The sequence below is a fragment of the Neltuma alba genome, unplaced genomic scaffold, assembly GCF_004799145.2.
Source record: "Neltuma alba isolate B1F8T4 unplaced genomic scaffold, ASM479914v2 tig00005506_pilon, whole genome shotgun sequence".
Classification (NCBI taxonomy): Eukaryota; Viridiplantae; Streptophyta; class Magnoliopsida; order Fabales; family Fabaceae; genus Neltuma; species Neltuma alba.
The window spans coordinates 5,623-28,014 of NW_021634136.1; the positions used below are offsets into that span (position 1 = coordinate 5,623).

Below are 22,392 nucleotides of genomic sequence, written 5' to 3' on the forward strand. Positions count from 1 at the left end.
TCTCAAGTCTTGCTCGCGGTTGTGGTGAGCGCCAAATTGAATAAGTGCAGCCAAACGGAAGAGAAGAACGTTGAACAGACAAAGTTATTCACGTTGATGTTCTTTATTGCGATTCAAAAACAGTAGGGAGTGATTAATTTCAATTCTCAGAATACAAGATTCCCTATTTCGTATACTTACTCGCGCAAAACAAGACAAGTACTACAAAATCTGATATCCATCTGAACAAACGAGTTATTCATATAAACATCGCTTATTGCAATTCACAAACGACAAATCAATATCTAATTACAACACAGAGGACATCCTAGTAAATAATTAATTATTGCTGGGGTTGAGCACAGTGAATTTCAGACTCGGAAACCCTCTGCTTGTATTTGGCAATAAAAGCAGCGGCTCTCACATCAATGCCAGGCTCGGCCACACCCCATCGACCTCTGTCCTCATCGCTAGGCCACACTTTGCGTGCTCTCGTTCCTTCTTCATAAGCATCGTGATATTGATGGCCTCCCTTGTGCCTGCTGGATTTGAATATGTTAAAAACCGACATGAAAGATGATGACTTCCTCTGCCTGCTCCCTCCCATGCTTCTAGCAGTAGTACTAGTGGGTTAAAGTAACGAGAAGGAAGAACACTGGGTATAGCAATAAAATGGACAAGGACTTGAAGCAACTGTGTGTTGGTTTGTGTTGCAGATGGGAGGGCTAGGACGTTTCTATTTATAGAAGTAGGCCGTCCTCTGTGAAACTGAGACAGGGGTGGCATAGGAGAATCTGATTCATCATACGAACGGAAAGGCCATTATTGAACTCTACTTTCCACAAAGGCACGTTTGTTCTCCTCCGCTGGTTTCTTCCTTGACTTGTGCATTCATCCTCTTTCTTGCTGGTTCTCTTCACTCCTCACCCTTCATTGTTGCTTAATGCGCGTTTCCTGCTGCCTCTGCAATTCACTTTGTTGCACTAGACTTGCTTTAACTTTAATCGGTTCAATAATTATATTCTTACTATTTACCTAACCAGTTAGCATTATGCTACCTAGTTTACCAAACCTACATATTCTCGTAAGGTCTTCTTTAGATTGATATATCGAATGTAATTAATTTCGGCAGACGCTTCGTCGTGATCTCGGAACAACATTAGAATATCTTACAGATATCAAAGCATATATGTGATATTAATTATACAAGAAAATAGTGCGCATCAATACGAATGTATCAGTTGGACGCATTAAATATTCAAGAAGAGCGGATTATAAATCATGTGAAACATGAAAACTGGCTTTATTGATTTGGTTCGTGCACGTCCAAGGACAGTAACGTTTTCGAGAGTTTTTTAAGACAAAAGTCGATTCTCTTGTTGCCTTCTAAGTCACTCTTTGAACGTAGAAAGTCCTAAGTGGCTAAACCCTTGTGGGAGACAGCTGCATCAGAAAATATTAAATTTGCACAAACCAGCATTGCAAGTTTTAGCATGCGGTGTACCGTAAGACATGATATGCGAAATTAGCAGTAAAAAAGTGGGTTGGAGAAATATCACAGAAATTAAATAAGCTTCCTGCAGCTTTCCCTTTTCTCGTATATATCATTCATTGCTCACAGGCTGTCGAGCTTTTTGGAATAGTTTGGCACGCCCAGCTTGCAATATTATTCCTCTCATTCTTTTCAGAGCACTAATATTTTTAAGTCATGTTTCCTTGCTGTAACGGTGTGAATATTTAGTTTAATTTAATGGTTTATATTTAGTTCTCACGCTTTGCATAATTCTAGAACATTATAAAGTAAAAATTTAGTTTCTGTATAATGGGCACAAAGAGCATTAATCCATTGGCGAATCTGCATAACACCAGGAAGCAAGAAAGCAGCTCAGTTATATTTGTTTTTATGGGTAAAGCTTCCAATGGGCAACAAAAGCGTGATTCTGTTAAAGCAATATATCTTCTAGCTAACACTCCTCCTTTGGTTGGTTGATATTTACAACTCGTACTTCTCTGGTCTTTAGCTTTCCACCATCAACAAAAGAGAAAAAGAATGAATTCTATATCTTTCTTTCAGGGATATTTCAACAAGAAAATATCTATGCCTCACTATACCTGGAAAAAAAAAAAAAAGGGAGCTAAAAGTAAATTAGATCACTTTCTGTAGTAAATCCTGGGAAAAATGACCAAAAAAAAAAGTTAAAAATTACTAAATACCAAATAAAAAATGTCAACAAAAATTTATTATTATTTATAAATTTAGTATTGTTAATACTAAATAAAATATTGTTACTGAATTTGATTTGAGATTTAGTCATTTCCATCTTTTTTTTAAAAATCCTGTTACTTGGTTTAGCACTGCTGCTTGATTGTAAAACACTAATGTTTTGTAGATAATCGCTAATCCCCCCAACTTTTATACCGTCTTTCTCTTGAAGCTTCGATTAATCAATCCTCGTTAAAAAAAAAAAAGAAAAGAAAAATAATCCACATGAATCTGGCTTAAAGCACATGAAAACCAATAATATAAGTACTCCTCTGATTCTTAATATAAGACCCATTTAACTGATTTGATTAGATTAAGGAAGCTAGGTAAGTTAGTTAATTATAAGAACAGTAACACATTTTTCCTAAAACACCATAATCATCTTTCTTAATACCCCATTTCGCTCTTCTACTTAATTATGGTTGAGAAAGTATCCATAGGGATAATTTAGAGAAAATTGATAAATATGATAAATGAGTCTTATATTTAGGACTAAAACCAACTCAAGAATTAGGTCCTATTAAGGACCGGAGAAGTATTATAAGATGCCTACAATTGCTGTTTTAATTAACGGGTTGTTCTATATGTGAATTTTCAAAAATTCAAGGGATGTGTGAAAAAATAATCAGTGAAAATTTGTAAGGACGGAAGAGGAACCTTATTTGAATGATGGAGGGTGATACAGAGTTGCGGGGTGGAATGTGTAAAGGACATTTCATTGTCTGGTGGGTTCTTGGAATATCGTGTAGCGGAAGGCTTGGGCAGGCAAACCGAAACTGTTGCTACTCATATAGCAAGGAAAATAGACAACACAGAGAGAAATAAAGTTGAAAGTAAATAATTGGGATCTAAGTTGCTTTTAATTTATGCTCCCCCTTTTCTACTTTTCTATCTGTAGCATATATCCAGTATAGTAATTGCAGGGATCTTTTCTCCAATAATGATTACAACGAAAATAAAGCCATATAATTAAGTTAAAAGGATGGTCTCTTTTCCTTGTTTTCCAGTCGTGAGCGTGAAGTTCCGGCCTTTTCCAGATAACTGCGGTTCCCTGTTTCTTTTAATATGGACTTTCTTTCATAAATAAATTAAACAAGAAATAAAAGCAAAAGGAGAATAGTAGGTAATAAGCTCACGGGATTTAGATTGTGGGAGGTAGCCTTCCTCCTTTTCAAGTTTTCAGGGTTTGTTAGCTCAGGAATATAAGGTTTGGCACATGTCCCTTGTTGCGCTGTCAGGTCTTAACACACCACGCCTGCGTACGGAATACTGGTCCCCCCAGTGTCTGATTCCCATTTCGCCGTTTTATATGCGTTTGACCTGATAATTAGTTCAGTAATTTGTAAGAATTAGCCTTTGATGAAATTTTTTATATGTATATCTATTATAAGGATTATTTTAAAAATAATAAATATGAGAGATAAAATAGATTGAAAATTATATTACCTCTGGTCCTTAATATAAGACCATGTTTGACTTTTTGTTTGGTCCTAATTATAAGACCACAATCCATTTTTTCTCTCATATTTATGCATTTTTTTTCAAGATAGTCCTTCTAATAATGATAGTTCTAATCAATACACTTAATTAGCAATGATATTTTAGGAATGAGAACACTTATTTATTACAAATAGCTAACTTAACTTACTTCCTTAATCTCCTCAAATAAGTCAACTGGGTCTTATAATTAGGACCGGAGGTGGTATTTGGGACCAAATTGAAAGTCAAACTGACTCTTCTATTAAGAATTAGAAGTGGTATATATTAGACGAATTATCACAGAGTTTTCTATACAGTACAAATAATTTTAAAAAGCAAATCATATTATTTATTATTTATATATAATAACTTGATATCTTATGGGGGTTCTAAAGTAACTATTATTGCTAATATTTGAAATCAGGATTTCCACCTTGAGGATAAAGCCTTCCCATTTCCATAATTCAAATTTGTCTTCAATTATTGGATTTTTTTTGGGCATGAAACAATCAAATTTAGATAATTATTAATTATCAATTAGCATAGTCATGATGTTACCAAAAAAATTGGCATACTCTTTTTTGGGACTAAAACGGGAACGTTGACGGCCCGTCTTTTCGAACTTTTGGGCTAACACCTTCAAAATCTCTGGTCCTGGGTTTTTTCACAGGCCGACTTCATGTCCAAGCTGATAAACCCAAAATTCTCTCTGATCCAATAAGACGACCTGGTCCATCAATCATGTTTTCGGCTTTTCGCCAGTTCCATCGACACTACGTCGTCTCGAAGAACCGATGTGGATCACCGTGGTCGGGATCACCTCCCCACACGTGTGAGGACTCCGACGCTCGTCTATAAACTCAGGTACTTGCTGTTCCAGATAATCCCTGATGTTCCTTCATGCTCCGGTATTCAATTTAAAAAGTGTTTGGATAGATAGAAAGTTATAATTTTAAAAATATTTTTATAATATACGAAATAAATATATGAAAAAATCTATATCATTGGTAAAAAAATGATTTTCAAAAATGTTTTTTTAGAGTTAGGCAAACACCCTGTTAATTTCCAATTACTGCTGCGTATGGTGCGGCGCTGCTGACCTTATACATAGTCTAGGGTTCTCCAAATGTCGCCAACTTTCTGACCATCTCCCAAAACGACTTCCTATGCTGGGTTTTCATTTCTTTAGTTTGCCCCTTTTTAAATGGTGAAAGATGATATCTTTTGAGGTCTACTGATGTTTCTTTCATTCTTTGCACGGTCGCATGTTTATCGTCCTTAGACCTTCCTTCCAGTCGTGAACATGTCTCATAACCTTTATCACTGCAGTGGAAACTACTGCCGTGGGTGAAATCATAGAAAAATTGTTGGCAGGATATATTAATTAATGAGTTCTACAATATTAAAGTACTGATAGAATTCTAAAAATGGATTCTACTATAATTTCGAACATGATGTTGATCTATAAACAATCCTCACTATGAGAGCGCATGAACTCTGAAGAAAGAAATGAAACTCGAGATAATATTTTGAGACCATATATTGATTCTTGCACGAGATTGCCACCATCGTGTAATTCATTTAGAGCTGATTCACGCTATCTCTGAAAAAAAACCAAAAAAGAGTTCAATCACTCTATCGCTCTGAATACAGCTCTCGAGTATGTTTGGATGCTATGAGGATGAATATTTTATTCTAGGGGCCGTAAACACAGACTCATTCACTTGCGTTGACGCTTGCCTGTCGTGGGAAATTATAGTTCCAAACCCTGCACTCATAATTTTATTTTGTCTCACAGGCTGTGATTTTGAACTGATCATGCTCTTTTTCTGAGTGTTTGACAAAATCCAATGCCCAATGGTGTTGAATTCAGATATTCAGATTTAGGTACAGCTTTTGATTTCTGAGCTGCATGATGTAATACATCTATGCACCTACTCTGTTAACAATCTTTGTGTTGTTTGTTTGATTTTCATGACCTGGGTAGATACAAAATGGAATATCTGTGGACCGAGAGTAGGCAGGAAACTGGTGCCTGTGACAGGATGCAAGTTGGAAATGAACGGGTAATAAATTAATCTTTGAATCAAGTTGACTCCTCTTTGGTTTGCTCTTCTCTGGATGTCGTTAAGAAATTCATCTTGTAATACTGTTAAAAATTATTTGTATATCATGTCAATTGGCTTGTATTGTAAATACTCAACCATCGCTGTGATTTTCTACGCAATGAGCTGAATTACTTTTACGGACGCATGAAGACTCCCTTAGTGATGATATATCTGGGGGTTTCTGGTTGCCAATCAACCAACGGCCAACAGAAAATGTTGATCTGGATAATGTGGAGCAAGCATCATTAGACACTCAGCTAACATCATCAAATATCGGATTCAAGCTTCTCCAAAAGATGGGATGGAAAGGAAAGGGTCTTGGAAAGGATGAGCAAGGTTATTGAATTCTTAGAACACGAGTGATGTATTTTTATTGGTTTTGTATATTTGTAAACATCGAGGAAAGTGATGTTTCTGACATTTAATACTGCAGTTGACCATCTGCATATTGTAAGTTGCCATTATTTTCTCAAGTCTTATCAATTATTTGATCTCACTGAATGATCCGTATGTGCGCTTGACTTTGACTGTAGGTGGGCATTTGTCCAGCTCTTTACTTTTCTTTCCCCCTTCCTGTTTTAATATTGGGCCGCTATATCTGCAGGAATTACTGAACCAATAAAATCTGGGATAAGAGATCCAAAATTGGGAATAGGCAAACAAGAAGACGACTTTTTCACTGAAGAAGAAAATATCCAGCGAAAGAAACTTGATGTCGAGCTAGAGGAGACACAGGAAAATGTGAGGAAGCGGGAGGTATGATGTAACAATACTTTGTAGTTACTCTTGGTCCCAAAGTCATGTAGTACCATAGGTTGATGTTTTAAATTTTCTGAAACCTGCACCTATTAGCAGAAGGCAGCATATAGTCTATATGCTTGTCTTCTTGACTGGATGGGCATGTCATAGGGAACCATCAACTTCGGAAGGTCTTGAGAATTTCCTGCAGTTTATATTACCTGGTGGCTTCTTCTGCCTGCTTCGTGCACATTATCAAAATCCAGGTGTTAGCAGAACAGGAGCAAAAAATTCAAGCTGGGGTTAAAGTGATACCAAAACTTTGTTATTGTGATCTCTGCAACAAGCAATACAAATTAGCAATGGTATTTGAAGCTCACCTGAGCTCATATGATCACAATCACAGAAAGATAGGCACTTGGGCAACTTAATCTAACTCTGATGTCAAAATCAGTTCTAATGTCCCCCCCCCCCCTACTGATGCAACTTCCCTGATGGGGGCTACAGCAGGGCTTCAAACAAATGAAGGAAATGCATGGTGACAGTAGTCGGGATGAGAGGCAAAAGCGAGAAAAACAACGTCAAGAGAGAGAAATGGCTAAGTTCGCTCAAAGGTATCCTTTTGCTTTGGTACGTGATATTGTGCTCTTTCTCAAGCGTCGTATTACCTTCATTTTCCCACCCTATTTTTGGTTGTAGATGGGTGGTTGGTGAAGGAATTAATGTCATCTTGGTAGCCTTCTTTTCCGTGTCATGTTGTGATTGGATTCTTTCATGTCAACCAGTGCTGATGCGCAGAAGCAACAACAGATTCAACAGCAAACGGAGAATCTGGCCCTGCTTCGGTTTCCTCTGAATCTAGAACTGCTACCGCGCATGCTGATCAGGACCAGCGGAAGACTTTGAAGATTGGGTTTGCTTCGAAAGGCAGTGCTTCCAAGGTATGTCCAACTAAATATTTGATTATAGTTACTGAATTTTTCTCATACATAATTGAATGAATGGAGGGTTTTGGGAGGAAGCCGACTATGCACCCCATGATGCTCAGCCATGCTAGTGTGTTTTCCCCCCATACGTTTGCTTGTGAAACTTGTTTACTGTACACATGGTCTCATTAGTTTTAGCCCCTCTAATCTGTTCATGTTACTATGAACGATATGTGTGGCTAACACTATTCTCATAATTTTTCCTCATCCAATCCTTATAACTCATCTGAGGGATCTGCAAAGAAGCAAGAAGTTGCCATGTCTTCTATATTTAGCTGTGATAGCGACGAAGAGTAGTGCAAAGATGCTGTTGCAGCCGAGGGTCAGCCATGTAATATCCTGCGTGGTTTTGTTTTGTATCTACTGGTTTTTATCTCTATCTCGTGGGTGCGCCACTTTGTAGACTCTAGTACATTCTTGAATTTATATTTTTTGGCTTGGTGTGATCGATGTCAGCGTTTATTGTTGTCTAAATGCTGAAACATAATTGGATGGCCGGGTTGAGCCTTGGCTTTATTCTTTGGGCGGCCTTATTATTATTATTATTTTTTTTGAAAGCAATTGGGAAGGCAACACAAATTTTATAATTATAGTAAGGTGGAGGGTGTCATTTTGATGAGAATGAGGAGGAGGGTTTTGGAAAAAGAAAAGGATGGATGTGCGGCAGTGAGGGACTTGGGACACTATCGACCCTGGGATCCCTTCAATTATCATTTATTTGTTAATATTCTGTCATCACTTTTTTAGATCTTGTTTCCTTACATTAAATGTATTTAGTCTCTTGATTAATATTCATTACATATGTTACGCACCAATCTCGTCGCACAACCTTATTTAAAGCGTAATTTCACCTAATTTATCGGGTCTTATTTTTTTGACCTGAAAATGTTTAATTTGCAAGTGTATTGGAGGACGTTGCGCGGATGAATTTTACATTGACATGATTTATTGCGCGGAAGCATGACGTGTAAATAATAGATATATAGATCATCCGCTTTTCAGGCGACACATGTCTGTATTCCCAACTCATTTCCCCACCGTCCATCGTGACTCGGGAGTATGGCCACGCCATTCTTTTCCTCGGGTTCATCTCTTGGCGTGGGAAAACCCTAGCCCTTTTCACTCATCCTCTTCGCCTTCCAATGGCTTCTAACAACCACCATCATAATCACAAAAACGACGATAATCACCTCAACGGCGACAGTTCCGTTTCTCACGTACCCAAAAAGCCCAAGCTTGGTTCCTTCATTACTGACTCCGAAATTCAATCCGAATTCGCTCATCATGACCCCGCCGTTGCTCGGATTAACAACGGTAGCTTTGGTTGCTGCCCCGCTTCTGTGATTGCCGCTCAGCAAAAATGGCAGATGAAGAATCTCCGACAGCCGGACCATTTCTACTTCAACGAGCTCAAGAAGGGGATTCTTCATTCCAGGACTGTTATCAAGGAAATTATTAATGCTGACCACGTCGATGAGATTTCTATAGTTGATAACGCCACCACGGCTGCTGCTATCGTCCTTCAGCAGACTGCCTGGGCCTTTCAAGAAGGAAAATTTCAAAAAGGGGACGCCGTTGTTATGCTTCATTACGCTTACGGTAGCGTCAAGAAGTCAATGGAGGCCTATGTTACGCGCGCCGGAGGTAAAGTTATTGAGGTTCAGCTGCCTTTTCCTGTGAATTCTAATGAGGAAATTATCAGTGAATTTAGGAGGGCGCTGGAGAGAGGAAAAACTGACGGTAGCAGGGTTAGGCTAGCTGTGATTGATCACGTCACTTCAATGCCGAGTGTGGTTATCCCTGTTAGGGAATTGGTAAAGATTTGTAGGGAAGAAGGCGTTGACCAAGTTTTCGTGGACGCAGCTCATGCTATTGGGTGTATTGATGTCGATGTGAAAGAGATCGGAGCAGACTTTTATACCACCAATTTGCACAAATGGTTCTTTTGCCCGCCTTCCGTTGCCGTTTTGTACAATCGGAAGTCGCCTAGCTGCTCTGAATTGCATCATCCCGTGGTGTCCCATGAGTATGGTAATGGGTTGGCCACTGAAAGTGCTTGGATTGGCACAAGAGATTATAGTGCACAATTGGTGGTTCCCGAAGTTTTGGAATTTGTCAGTAGATTTGAAGGCGGTATTGAAGGAATCAAGAAGAGGAATCATGAAGCTGTTGTGGAGATGGGACGAATGTTGGCCACGGCGTGGGGAACCCATCTTGGTAGTCCTCCTGATATGTGTGCGAGCATGGTTATGGTAGGGTTACCAACTTGCTTGGGTATATCGAGCGATTCTGATGCACTGAACCTAAGAACACATTTGAGGGATGATTTTGGCGTTGAAGTGCCTATATATTACAGGCCATCAAAAGATGGGGAAATTGGATTAGTGACTGGATATGCCCGGATTTCTTATCAAGTTTACAACAAAGCTGATGATTATTACAAGTTCAGGGATGCAATTAATCAGCTTGTGCGCAATAAGTTCACCTGTGCCCTTCTTTCTAATTGAAGAGGTGTTCTCTGAACTCATTTGGATAATACATCGCTTTGTACGAGGTAGTTTCTTATTTATTTATTTATTTCATAATTAATATTTGCAAATATATAGTTCCGACTGGACGTAATATAATTTAGCTCTGAAATTGGCGATGGCCGAATACGAGGTGCCAACTGCCGAGTCCAATGAGGATCTCCTTGTTCTGAACGCAAATACTACTTGGATTTAGCAGATGCTGAAATCCACTGGATCATACATGGCTTGACTTAGCATCGATTTGGGCGTTTCTTCCATTTTAAAAACTCGGTAGTGATTGTGCGGAAATGAGTAGCTTATATCCTAGCATTTTCCATGAACGCTTGAGAAATTACAGAACTTTAGTTATGTTGCATTCGAATTTTGTCCGTCTATACGTTTCAATTTCAGTGTTATTTAACCCTTTTTCTCATCATAGACCCTTAATTTATAGAAGCGTGACTTCTACTCATGTCTTGTTTATTCCTATTTTGTATGTGTGGTAGATCGAAATCCCCCTCCTCAGCTTCTTCCTGCCAAATATAGAGGATATATCATTTATATTATGAAAGACAAACTGAGGTTTGAACTTCCTTTTTTTTATTTTTAATTAGATTTTTGTCATTGTTATTATCTTATCTCCCGAGTCTTGATGGAGCTTTGGTGTTCTCCAGACTCCACTCCAGTGATATGCTTACTACTTGGTATGTTTTCTTTGCATGATCGTTTGTCAGAGAATCCCGTCGAAGTGGTTAGAAAACCGGGCTGCTTTATCATGAAGTATCTATTATATTTGTCTCATCATCTTACAGTATCATTTTTTTTTTTGTTTTTGTTTTGGGAGCCCAACATGTCTCTTTACTCCTTTTCCAAAATAAGGTGCATGTCCTTGCAGCGATTAGCAGATAAGATTCAGCGCTAGCGAAGCGTATGTTGTTTTTTTTTTTTTGGTGACAGTATGTTGTCTTTTTTTCAGTAACTCAGATACGTGTTTGGTTTTTCTGGTGACTGGCGGCTCGTCTTGTGTTTCCTGCTCCTTTACTTTGAACAGATCTAGTTCTATCAATTGCGTCTTTTTCATACTTATTCTTGCCATTAAAAGCAATATAACTTTTTAAGATACAGAGATTTTATTCTTGGTCGCTTCAGTCAGCTATGTGTGATAGAATTTTGGACCTGCCGATTACAGGGATACTAAAGTACAAACCATGCTAAAGCAGCGAGAGGCTCTCGCCTTATTTTATGTCTAACCTGAGGACACCCCTTTATTTTCTTTATTGCAATTATTTTTTTCTTGTTATTTTATTTATTATGGATTATGGATACCGTGAAGAATGGCAATTTGCTTATGTGCAGTGCAGGGAAATGGGTGTAGGAATGTTTCAGATGAATAACGGCAACAATTCAGTAGGTTGCAAATGTCGGTTATGATGGTTTTGGTACCATGGAGTTTCTAAGTAGTAGAGATAGTGCTGCAAGTACGTGACCTAGCAGGGGGAGCTGAATGACCTTAGGAGTTACGTGGATGTTGATATGGCGGAGCTATCCTTGTAAACATGTATAATAAAAGATTCTTAGGTTGTTTCATGCTTGTAACATCCACGGGGCCAGTTCATGCTAACATTCACCCTAATCTCATTTTCATTTGGAATCTTCGTCGTTTGAATTTTAGGAATCTGGAAGACTGACATTGCGTTCTTGGTTACGTTAGCCCGTTCACCGGCTCTGCGGAACTGCATTTGTTTCCAGTCTATCATCTAATATACAGAAGGAGTCGTGCTGGCATGGTCTTGGAGTTGGAGGACGAGCTATGGTTTGGACCATTCGTGAAAATCATGTTTGGAATAAAAACCCAGGCAAAATAATCACGTGCAAAACCCAGATTCAAAACAATATAACCAAGTAGCAAAGGTTTTTTTTTTTTTGGCCGGAAAAGGGGGAAGGTTCTAAATTCCTATCTCGGATAAGAATACGATGGGTTGAGGTGGTGAGGAGTGCGGGTGAACTCGCAGGACGCAAAGAGCAACTTGTGTGGGTATGTTTAGATTGATGTCGGGTAAAATTGACTTCTAACCCAACTGATTGTGTAATTAAAGTTAGAGTAAAAATCAGTTAGTGTAATACGATTTATATTTGGATAAATGTTTTTAAAAAATCAGTTGAAAAAGTTAAAAGTTGTTTGGATAATTGATAGAAAAGTTAGTTTAGTTGTAAAATGACTAAAAAGGGTATGGAGTAGTATTTGAAATTTTATGTTTTTAATGTGATAATAGTTTAAAAAACACGTAAAATTATTATGATAAAATATAAATAGTTTGTTTGTAAAATTATAAAATAAAAATATTTGTTACGGAAAAAATTTGAAAACACATTGTAAATAATTAATTAAATATATATAATGGATAAACATAAATATAAATTAAAATTCATTTGATCTCTAATTAAAATAAATGGAATCATATAACTAATTAGGTCGTAAGTTTTACACAATTTTTTCATAAGTCAGTTAGAAAAGTTAATCCAGATTACATTAGATAAGTCAGTTAGAAAAGTTACTTTTTTTTATAAGTCAGTTAGAAAAGAAGCTCTATCCAAACAATCTTCTGAACCACGATAAGTTACAAACTTCAGTTTTATGTTTTTCCGTGTGCTTTTACCATCTGCAACGGGCAATCCAAACTAGGCCTATGGGCTTGTCAGTTGAAATTGAGGCCTACTGTCGTGCCCGAAAAGCCCAACTTTTCGTTTTGAATTTCAGCCTGAGGGCTCTACGTGATGAGCTTCCTTGTATATGCACGTGTTTCAAAATGATTGGCCCAGGCTAAAATTTGGTTTTGCCGCGCTAGGTCTTTGGTGGTCATCACCATGGGACCCTAGTTGGGGCTTCGGAATTCATCACGTCGCCAAACCCGAGGTTCGAAAACTCCGCACCTGCGTTGACGAGCCTAGCTTCCAATCCGAACCTAACCTCTGCTTCCTCCCTTTCATGCTCTTGGCATGGCGCTTCCAACAAGCGTCTCTCGCTTACAGACAGCACAAGGAGACAAAATGCATGAAATAAATACCAAGTTTAATCAGAAAATACTTCACTTGTGCACTTAGGTCCTTTTCTTTTTTATTGTTACGGATTTCCAGCAGATGGTTCGAGCTGAAAAATACCGAAGATCGAAGACGGAGACTGACCGTAAATGAGGTATTCACTGAACGTGGTATCTCTCCTTTCAAACCATTATCCGCTAATCGATTTTAAGATTCTTTGCAAACCATGCGAGCTTCATGCTTTCTTGAACCTGTTCTTAATGTCTCTTTCTTCCCTGAAATTGAGGGCGAGAGTTGATGTTGTTCTTCCCGATTCAGGTCGAACTTGGGACGTTCCCCTGGGGGAGGGGTATCTCGAAACCTGCACAGACTTTCTGAACTTGTGGTTCAAATCTTTTTGAAACTTCACAAACAGCAACTCATTAATTTTCATTTTGTCTTTCTCCTGTTTTCCACGCTCCTTCATTATTTATTGTTCGACGTTGACAAACAGACCCACGGTGGGCCGTTGTTTTTATGTCATTTTCTCGCCCTCCAGATAATATTGGATTTGGAGGTGGATATTTGGCCTGCTGTGTGCCTGTTGAAATTAGTTAATTTTTATTGGACTAAATTTCCCCCACCCCCAAAAACTATACAGTATCTGGCAGTGAAGACCGCCTCGATTTGAGTTGTTGTTTGAAACCTTTCCTTGCAAAATAGTACGATTTCCTTGCAAGTAGAGCCTCGTCCTAGCTTATTTTTCTTCTAAACTGATATATATCTTTTGTCTTGAAGTGCATTCGAATCTGATGTCCAGCTAACACATCTCCAGGCGGAACGGCGATAATATGTTTCCTATGATAGACCGGAAACTGCTGGTCTCGTGTTCGTAAAAGTGGATTCAGAGCATTTGTATATTGAATTTAAAATTTCTATTTTATTAACCATGTCAACCTTGGAGAAGCCATCGTCGTCCCAATCTTTGCCGTTGTCATCAGTAGCAGCTCGAGATATTGATCCACTGATAAAGGATTTAAATGAAAGGAAGCAGAGTTTTAGGCGCAACGTGGTGTCATTAGCTGCAGAGTTGAAGGAGGCGCGGAGCCGCCTTATATCACAAGAGCAATCATTTGCCAAAGAAACCCTAACAAGACAGGTACATAACAACTATATGATAATAATAATCTTGAAAGTTGTAAGACAATCATTTCTCCTTCTATTTTGTGGCTCACTGGGGACAAACTTTAATCTAGATATATTTTATGAATTTTTCTCGCAGGAAGCAGAGATTAAAGCCAGAAGCATGGAAGAGGAAATTGGTAGGTTGCGGAGGAGATTGGAGGAGAGAAACGAGCAACTTCAAGCTTCAGCCGCTACTGCTGAGAAGGTTTTGATTTTAATCATTTTTTTTTAACGTTTCCTCGTTTAAAAAACAATCTCATTCTAATCAGAGTTGTTCAATTTTGTTTGCACATATGAAATTTTAATACAATTCTCTATCTTATGTAGTTTGTATTAACCTATTTTTGGTCATAAACGAACCGTGCATATTCGATGCTTATCTGAGCAAATATTTTTTTCATATTCCAATTTCGTTTATGGTGGAGCCCATGGGAAGAAAGGGTGACTGAATGCTTTGGTGTTATCATTATGTTGTTAACTCCCCGTTAGCCTGAATTATCTTGTAGTTTATGATATTTGCTCCTTGAAGGTGGCAAATTCTGTAGCCACATTGTCAACAGGATTAGTAAAATATTTTTAAATTAAACGGCACCCGATTGTTGCTCGTTTAACTTGTTACCTACCTTGATTTGTTTTGTTTTGTTTTTTTTTTTTTTTTTGCGCACATCCTCGAACAGATTTATTTGCATAACAGCTTGATCACTAGATCCGAGTGGCTTTGCCAATACTGTGCGACCAAAGTGAATGTCTTTATTATTTTACTTTTGACTTCTAACAGCCACTAAACTAAAGCCAAGGTGCAACGATTTCAAATTCTGCGGACTTTTCTACCTCCACAGCTGTACAGCATATTTCACTGTGGTGGACATTATTTATTTGTCTCTGTTTTCTCCCCCCCCCCCCCCCTCCCCCTCTTTCTTTTCCTTAGGTTCAACAGTTTGTTAGGCGTACAGGGCTACGGGCATTAGATCTGCCCCGAATCCGGAATTCCTAGCGCATTCTCAGTTTCTTGTCACATTCAACGATATACCGTGCACCTTTTTTTTTTTTTAATTAATGTAATAAAACAAAAATGAAAATTAGACGGCGGATCTAAAATTACTCTCTCTCCCTCTGGCGATCTATACGCATGAATGTATTAGGACATCTGGCATGAAGGCAGGTGAAAATTGTTGATCGAATCAAGATAGATCATGAGAGGCCTCAGGCACTCTGACATTTATAACTAGACTTGAAAACAATCTATTGTTAACATTAAATCCTGTCGGTGAGCGCACTCGTTTGAAATCTCTTGTAATTTTGCAGCACAACGTCATTATAGTAAAATCACAATGAATCGTGTTTATTGGTGGCAGCCCAATTAGTAACGTGCTTGTCATTTATTAACTTATCGTTTAATTTTGATGCAGTATCTAAATGAGTTAGATGATCTTGGAACACAGATCGCAGCAACTAGAGCAGCTGCTGAGGCAAGTGTCGCATCAGCTCAATCAGCAGATCTCCACTATGCAGAACTCGCCAAAGAATTATATGAGAAAAATCGTTCACTGAAAGAGCATGAGGTTTGTGTCATTTGGATGGGACAGCAAGTAGATAATCTACAGAAGGATCTTCAGGCAAGGGAATCTTCACAGAAGCAACTGAAAGATGGCATTCTGCAGATTGAACACGATATCATGGAAGCCTTTGCGAAAGCTGAAGCGAACAAGAACTGTAAATTGAGGAAAATATTAGGTGAAGTTTCTCCTATGAACTTCGAGAAGATAAATGAGCTTCTAATTGTCAAGGATGAAGAAATAGCAAAACTTAAGGATGAAATTAAGATCATGTCTTCTTGTTCGAAGCTCAAGATTGAGGAATTAGAATCACAGGTAAATCCAGCTTCCGTCTGCCCGCGCAAGTACTCATTTATTTATTGCTTTGTTTATGTTCTTCAAGCATCATGGCTCATGTATTTATGAATATCCGTGTGTTTTAAATTACAGTTAGAGAAACAGCGGTGTGTTGATCAGGAGCTGAAGAAGAGGGTGCTGAAATTGGAATTTTGTCTGCAAGAAGCCCGTTGTCAGACGCGAAAGCTTCACAAGGTAAGATTTTCGCTCTTAGCTGCATAACATCTTTTGTTCTGCGTGATTTGTACTCTACGGTGCTGCCATTACAATTTTCAGGATTTGTTTTATGAATTGCTGTTTGAGTCAGGATATACATTGAATTATGAAAGAGTTGGTTTCATTCTCAATGAGTAAGCATATAAATGAATCCACGCCCCAGCCAAATGACACGTATGATATATGGTTTTGTGGATACAGATGGAAGAGAGACGGGACAAAGCTATAAAAGATCTGAGAGATCAGTTAGAAGCAAAACAACGAAGTGAAGTGTGTGCAGAAAAGCAAAACCAAAATTTCTGGGATTGCTCTGGATTCAAAATCGTGGCCTCCATGTCCATGCTGATCTTGGTGGTGTTCTCGAAGCGGTGATTGGGCCCTCAATGTCCTTTCCGTTGTGAAGTAGTTCAAGATGCAAGGAGTCCAGGGAAGTATGAGAAACCATTTTGCTGGTAGAAACTAGGAAAGGAATACTGTTTAGATATACAATAGTTTAGCTGATTAGCTTCAGCTTACGCCTTTAAGATTCTAGTGTAAAATTACAACCAAGTCTGATTAGCTGTGCTTGTGCCGTCACTCTCTGTCTTTTTGCGCATTCTCTGGGATGAGTCATGCACTTCATAAACGTCAGCTGTTTCTGATAATTTGGGTCTTGTCTTCTGTCTTTCTCAGTAAGCGTTCACAATTAGCAACCAACGCTGAAGTGATAAGGTGCTTCTGTGGAGGACCCTCGATTTGGGATCTCGGACAGGAACGGACTGATTTGCCAACAAGATACGAGAGTGCGTGGTTATACGCTTCAATCCTACGACTACCGAATATGTGACATGCCCGTTCGAAACAGAACTTGCTTATTTGATAATTGGAGCAGATTGGGTTTTCAAGCATATGGGCGGACAATAGTGTGATATGAATGTCAATCTCCCATTTATGCAAATGAATTTGAAGTAGGTCTGTCACCATTACACCTCACACTAATGACTAATATACTATAGCTCTTACAAACGATGTACATTACCACAACCCGTGCAGCAACATAACAGCCCAGAAGCCAGAAACCGCAATTTACTTAAATTCTACTACTAGTACACTCACCCAAGTCATAATAATAGAGCTACTGGTCGTCCTCTTCTAAGTGCGCATGTTGAGGTTCGCAGAGACCAACCATATCAGCAGAACCGTGAGGGCAACAAAAGGTCTGACACCACTTGAATGCGACCAGGAAGTGGAAGGTGGGCTTTGCGACCCGACAAGTGGCATATATCCTGACGTCGGATTGCTCGAAGTCAACGGCGCCGATGATGTCGGGCGACCATAACTGCAAACAGTGATAACACGCACACGCTAACGTTAGCATCCATTGAGGCTTAATGGTCAACATTGGAGAATTGGTGAAACCATGTCACTTTAACTCACCCAAGAGTACCTCCTCCTGATGATGACGGTGTTGTTGGAGTTGGAGATTTCGTCGGTGATGACGACGACGACGACGACGACGACGACGCAGATGTTGGCGGCGGCGACGAAGAAGATGACGACGGAGTTGTTGGCGACGACAACGACGACGAAGACGCTGGGTAAACGCAAGAGCCCGTGCCTATTTCAGGGGAAAAATGTAGTGTACTCAGTAGGGTGAATCACACACGAGACAAGTAATTATGTGGCTAAAATAACAAGATCAAGCTTACTAGGGTTGGTGGTAACTAAGGTGGCGGTGCCTCCGAAGTCACAACTGGTCGGAGCGGGGTTCTTTTGGTAGTAGGCGTTGAAGGCAAAAGATGCGTGGTTCTGCAGAGTGTCGGGATTGTAACAACTCCCTCCCTGCTGGATCTGAGAGCAGTCGATACCTCCCATTCCACAAGCATAGTCAAGCGCGGATTGAAGAACAGATTGTGAAACTCCAGATTTAGCCACACACCACTTCTGCCCAGAAACGGCAGGAGCAGCATTAGTCCCGGATGGAGGTGGTGGTTGAGAATTTGTGACCGGGACACCCGTCGACGACGGAGACGGAGGAGGATAAGCCGCAACCGGTACGGGGGAATTGGAGGAAGGCACAGTGACAGGCACTGCAGATGGATTGGTGGGGTAGACAGTGACAGGATTGCTGGAGGGCACAGTGATGACGGTGGTGTCACCTAAAGTTCTTCTGGGGAGGATCTTGCCGATGATCGGAATGTGAGAGAGGACGATATTGGCGACAGGTGGGGCGGAAGAGTAGCGATCGGAGAAGATGAGCAGCATGAATCCTGAAAAGAATACGAAAGGGGAGTAAGCAGAGAATAAAAGAGTGACAAGTAAAGAAGAGGGCGTGAAGAGTAAAGGACTCACCGGAACAGTAGAGAAGGAGGAGGAAGAAAGAAAGAGGAGGTTTGGCCATTGTGATGTGGAGAAGGGGAGGGAGAGCGGAGGTTTAGATTTCAGAGGGAAGGGGGAATGGGGAATTAAAAAGACAGAAGGGGCAGAGTGAGAGGGGGAAGATGGAGAGGGAAAAGCGGAAAAGTGTCGCATGAAAGAGGATTGTGAGGATAAAGAAAAACATATTACTTTGTCCTTAAGGATCACGCCCTTGGAATTCTTGTCGTCTCCTGTAATTCGTCCTCTTTTCTTTTAATTATCTTCTTTTTAAGCCCCTCAATTCATATTTTATTTCCTTCTTTGGCGAGTCCCTAGTCCCTACCCGGTTCATCGCGCGGGCATCATCTCACCGCTTATTGCTGTGGTGACATTTGGATTATTACGGCTGATTTTAAAAGGGTTCAGCTTCCTTTTTGGCGATGGCCACTGAAAGCGGTGCTCCTACTGCTGTGCTCTCTCTGCGTTGCATGTTACCCCGCATTTTCTTATACCTGGCTGAAAAGTATTAAATATACCGATCCTTGTCAATATTTTTAGGAAAAAGAAAAATTCCTGTGCCATCGTGTCGGCTAGCTTTTTAACCGTGCACAGTTTTTCGAGTGAAGGATGAACTAACGTATCTGGATGACGACTACCTTTTTACTGTTTTTTTTTTTTTTGCCATCACCTTTTTATTGGTTAGAGGAAATGAATTTCCCTGTGTTGCTATCAAATTAGATCCAGCCATTACAGTGCCTGTTTCGTGGGGGCATTTGATGGACAAAACAGAAATTTATAAATATGATAAGATTTGTGACAAATTTTAGCTAATCTGACTTATGAATTAAACGTTGTTTTTTAAAACTTACATATGGTTTATGCAAAAACAATTTTTTACAATTAAAAGACATTTTTGCTATTATGTTTATGCTATTGTTACACCTTTTTTTAATATATTTTTTGTGATTCCCAATAAGTTTTTAGTATTTATTTTTAATTTTTTTAAGTAAAAATAATTTTTAACAGTTTTTACAATATTTTTAATTTTTTTAAATATTATTTTTATTTTATATGAATTGTGTAATATTATTTGCTTTGAAAATTTTGACATTTCTAATTTAAATATATTTTATTCATTAAATATAACTTCATCCTATTATGATAATTTAAAATTATTATATTTTGTTAATTCATATTTTTAATTTTTTTATTATTTAATAAGATTATTCTGCAAACTAAATTTACTTATTCAATCACAATTCAAATAATTTTTCTAATTTACAAATTAATTTTTATAAAAATCAATCGAAATATAAATTATGTTACCTAATCTTATTTTTATTCAATCTAATTTTTTAAAAAAATAAATTAAAAATAAATTATTTTTTTCACTGCGAATTTGAAAGACGGATGGTCCTAATAAATATATGCGGTTGAAGGTTTGTGATTTTTCTAACAATTATTGGTGCAAGGAAATGGGCGAGGCCTTAACGGCTATATCGCCTACACACACACATCACGTAAAAAGACCCAGATTTGAAGAATATGTCATATGGGAGTGGGATTATCTTCTTTTTTCATTTTTCCCCTATGAAGAATATCCAGCATCACGTAGGAGATCGGAGGAGGAGAAAAGACAGCCCATGTGGGTTTCAAGTCAATCAAATCAGTGTGGGCCCACCACAAAAGCAAAGGCAGCAATTAAAGAGATCATTTATGAGTCACAGGCAACGTGTAAAAGCGAGATCCCACTACTAAAGTGCTCCCACCCACACACGATCCTTCCTACTTCCTGCCTACGTTGGGCTTTCACCATACCCCGTGCCTTTACTGTAAATTTATTAGCGGGCGCATAGCTTTATAGCTGTAGTTTAGCCTACCAAATTAAAATCAATGCTCTTCGACATTTATACCTTTAATCCGCCCTTTCTTAACTGCAATACATTTGTGCGGTTCAGTTGCGTCTTTCTTGACTAAGAATACGCGTAGTGGTGAACTGTCTTGATTTATGACAGATCCTACGACACAGATACAGAGTTCCCACTTTTTCAATTCGGGAAACAAATGGCGATTTATGTTGCGCGTACACTTCTGCTTGGACCAAAGGAGCAAGATCATGAAGACACATTGCTGCATAATTAATTCAGGTCTATAGAAAAAAAAAAAAGGTGATATGATTCGACATGCTAACTACTTCACTCATGAGAAACACTCAGATAACGCTGCGTACTCCCACACTCAAACTACACAAAGAAAAGAAAGTTTGCTGTGCTCGCAAACTAGAAGCCCTGGCGACATAAGAATAGGAACAAACATACGGAATGCCGATAGTGTCAAATTCACTCGCGCGCACACGAACAAGCTGACAGAACATGAAAATAAGCAGTGACCAGTTTGAGGTGGCTTGGCTGGCTTGTTTATACGTGCGGTGGGGATCCCACTCCCACGCCTGGGTTAGCGGGAAGGATTGGGGTACAGCTTCCTGGGAAAGTGCAGAAGAATCCGGCAAAGCCGCCGGGGCTCGGAAACGTCCCCCCGCCTGTCCCCGTGCCTCCTCCCAAGAAGCTCTGCGGCTCCTGAACCTTCAGCTTCCGTCCTCCCTCAACCTCCGAAGCAAGCACCACCATCACCATCATAGCTAGCGCCACCAACACCTTAAGCTTGCTTACTCTCTCCATATTTCTCAGCCTTCTTCAGTTCTTCTTCTCTCTGTTTTTGAAAATGCCATTCCCCTCCTTCCCAATTTATATTAACCTTTAAGCCTTGAGTTCAAGGATTAAGTGATATTGGTAGGGAATTTAAGACTGCCCCAACTACCCAGGAGCAACGGTCATGGGGCCCTTAAAATCTTCGGACGCGCTGACACACCCATTAAATTACGTTTCCAAGTAATTGTTTAGATGGTTACTAACATCTCCATCTACCTGACTGTACCATCTTTCTATAACAAGGCTTGGGAAAGCTAGCAGCTCTGCTATATGTCTCGCCTAGCTGCCCTTGTCACAGTCCTATGATGCGTTTGATTTTCTGTAGAGCTACAGATCTGAATCAATTTAACCTCGGATCCATTTATGTATAAGCGCATGCTAATACCTGCGTACACAATTATTTCTTCCTTCATCCCATCATTTGTTTAGTTTGCCGATATTATATTTAGATGTGCAGAACAAGTCCCAAATTGAATTACAAACACGTGATTTCTCAGGACTTTAGGGTTTTATTTCTGGCATGGGCTCAAAATGTAGTTTCATGCATGTTGATAGGTGGCCCAGCGACGGATTCTACCGTCTTCAAAATCAATTCAGCAGTGTTACACATGATTTTGTCGGAAAAGCAAAATATTACAGTTATATAATTTGCCTACAGGGCAAAAGCAGCGTCAGGTCCCGTAGCTCAGTTGGTTAGAGCGTTGGTCTTATGAGCCGAAGGTCGCGGGTTCGAGCCCCGCCGGGACCAATGTTTTGGCACGCGTGAAATGCTAAGCTCCAGCCCACGATAATGATGCTCTTCTAATTCTAAATTCTAATTAAAATATAAGAAAACGCTGTATTTGTTGACGTTTTGTTTTCCGTTTCATTGCGTGAGTACTCCTGCTCCCAAATAGACATTTAAAATCCCTTTCCGAAGAAGCAAGTGAAGCAACGAAACCGCAGGAAAAAGTTTCATCGTCACATGAATAAT

At 39.2% G+C, this 22,392-nt stretch overlaps 4 protein-coding genes and 1 non-coding gene across 5 annotated transcripts; 4 read left to right on the plus strand and 1 right to left on the minus strand.

Annotated features, from left to right (window-relative positions):
- The first annotated feature begins 5,715 nt into the window (after positions 1–5,715).
- On the plus strand, positions 5,716–7,850 carry LOC114747908 (G patch domain-containing protein 8-like). Its single transcript, XM_028936251.1, is given in 8 exon segments — positions 5,716–5,758; positions 5,953–6,165; positions 6,434–6,585; positions 6,834–6,978; positions 7,079–7,181; positions 7,353–7,399; positions 7,402–7,508; positions 7,773–7,850. Coding segments are annotated over 8 exon segments (888 nt in total).
- Positions 7,851–8,569: 719 nt separating this feature from the next.
- On the plus strand, positions 8,570–10,094 carry LOC114747900 (probable L-cysteine desulfhydrase, chloroplastic). Its single transcript, XM_028936244.1, has one exon. The coding sequence runs from the start codon at positions 8,696–8,698 to the stop codon at positions 10,058–10,060; it is 1,365 nt and encodes a 454-aa protein (XP_028792077.1). The 5' UTR covers positions 8,570–8,695; the 3' UTR covers positions 10,061–10,094.
- Positions 10,095–12,803: 2,709 nt separating this feature from the next.
- LOC114747906 (nuclear envelope-associated protein 2) lies at positions 12,804–16,954 on the plus strand. Its single transcript, XM_028936249.1, has 6 exons — positions 12,804–13,272; positions 13,421–14,240; positions 14,364–14,471; positions 15,676–16,137; positions 16,252–16,353; positions 16,576–16,954. The coding sequence occupies exons 2-6, from the start codon at positions 14,031–14,033 to the stop codon at positions 16,744–16,746; spliced, it is 1,053 nt and encodes a 350-aa protein (XP_028792082.1). The 5' UTR covers positions 12,804–13,272; positions 13,421–14,030; the 3' UTR covers positions 16,747–16,954.
- Positions 16,955–17,279: 325 nt separating this feature from the next.
- On the minus strand, positions 17,280–19,055 carry LOC114747907 (PLASMODESMATA CALLOSE-BINDING PROTEIN 4-like). Its single transcript, XM_028936250.1, has 4 exons — positions 18,706–19,055; positions 18,063–18,623; positions 17,791–17,971; positions 17,280–17,692 (listed from the first exon to the last, which is right to left on the minus strand). Exons 1-4 carry the CDS (start codon positions 18,752–18,754, stop codon positions 17,506–17,508), a joined length of 978 nt encoding a protein of 325 aa, XP_028792083.1. The 5' UTR covers positions 18,755–19,055; the 3' UTR covers positions 17,280–17,505.
- Positions 19,056–22,093: 3,038 nt separating this feature from the next.
- On the plus strand, positions 22,094–22,167 carry TRNAI-UAU (transfer RNA isoleucine (anticodon UAU)). The gene has a single exon. It is a non-coding gene; the product is annotated as a tRNA-Ile (tRNA).
- Positions 22,168–22,392: the final 225 nt, after the last annotated feature.

Bases quoted from the DNA above. Each gene is read 5' to 3' on its own strand.
- LOC114747900 (XM_028936244.1), top strand. From the start codon at position 8,696: ATGGCTTCTAACAACCACCATCATAATCACAAAAACGACGATAATCAC.
- LOC114747906 (XM_028936249.1), top strand. From the start codon at position 14,031: ATGTCAACCTTGGAGAAGCCATCGTCGTCCCAATCTTTGCCGTTGTCA. The intron at 14,241-14,363 runs GTACATAACAAC...TTTTTCTCGCAG, and splicing joins AAGAAACCCTAACAAGACAG to GAAGCAGAGATTAAAGCCAG. The intron at 16,138-16,251 runs GTAAATCCAGCT...TTTAAATTACAG, and splicing joins TTGAGGAATTAGAATCACAG to TTAGAGAAACAGCGGTGTGT.
- LOC114747907 (XM_028936250.1), bottom strand. From the start codon at position 18,754: ATGGCCAAACCTCCTCTTTCTTTCTTCCTCCTCCTTCTCTACTGTTCC. The intron at 17,972-18,062 runs GTAAGCTTGATC...CCCCTGAAATAG, and splicing joins CTTAGTTACCACCAACCCTA to GCACGGGCTCTTGCGTTTAC. The intron at 17,693-17,790 runs GTGAGTTAAAGT...CACTGTTTGCAG, and splicing joins TCAGGAGGAGGTACTCTTGG to TTATGGTCGCCCGACATCAT.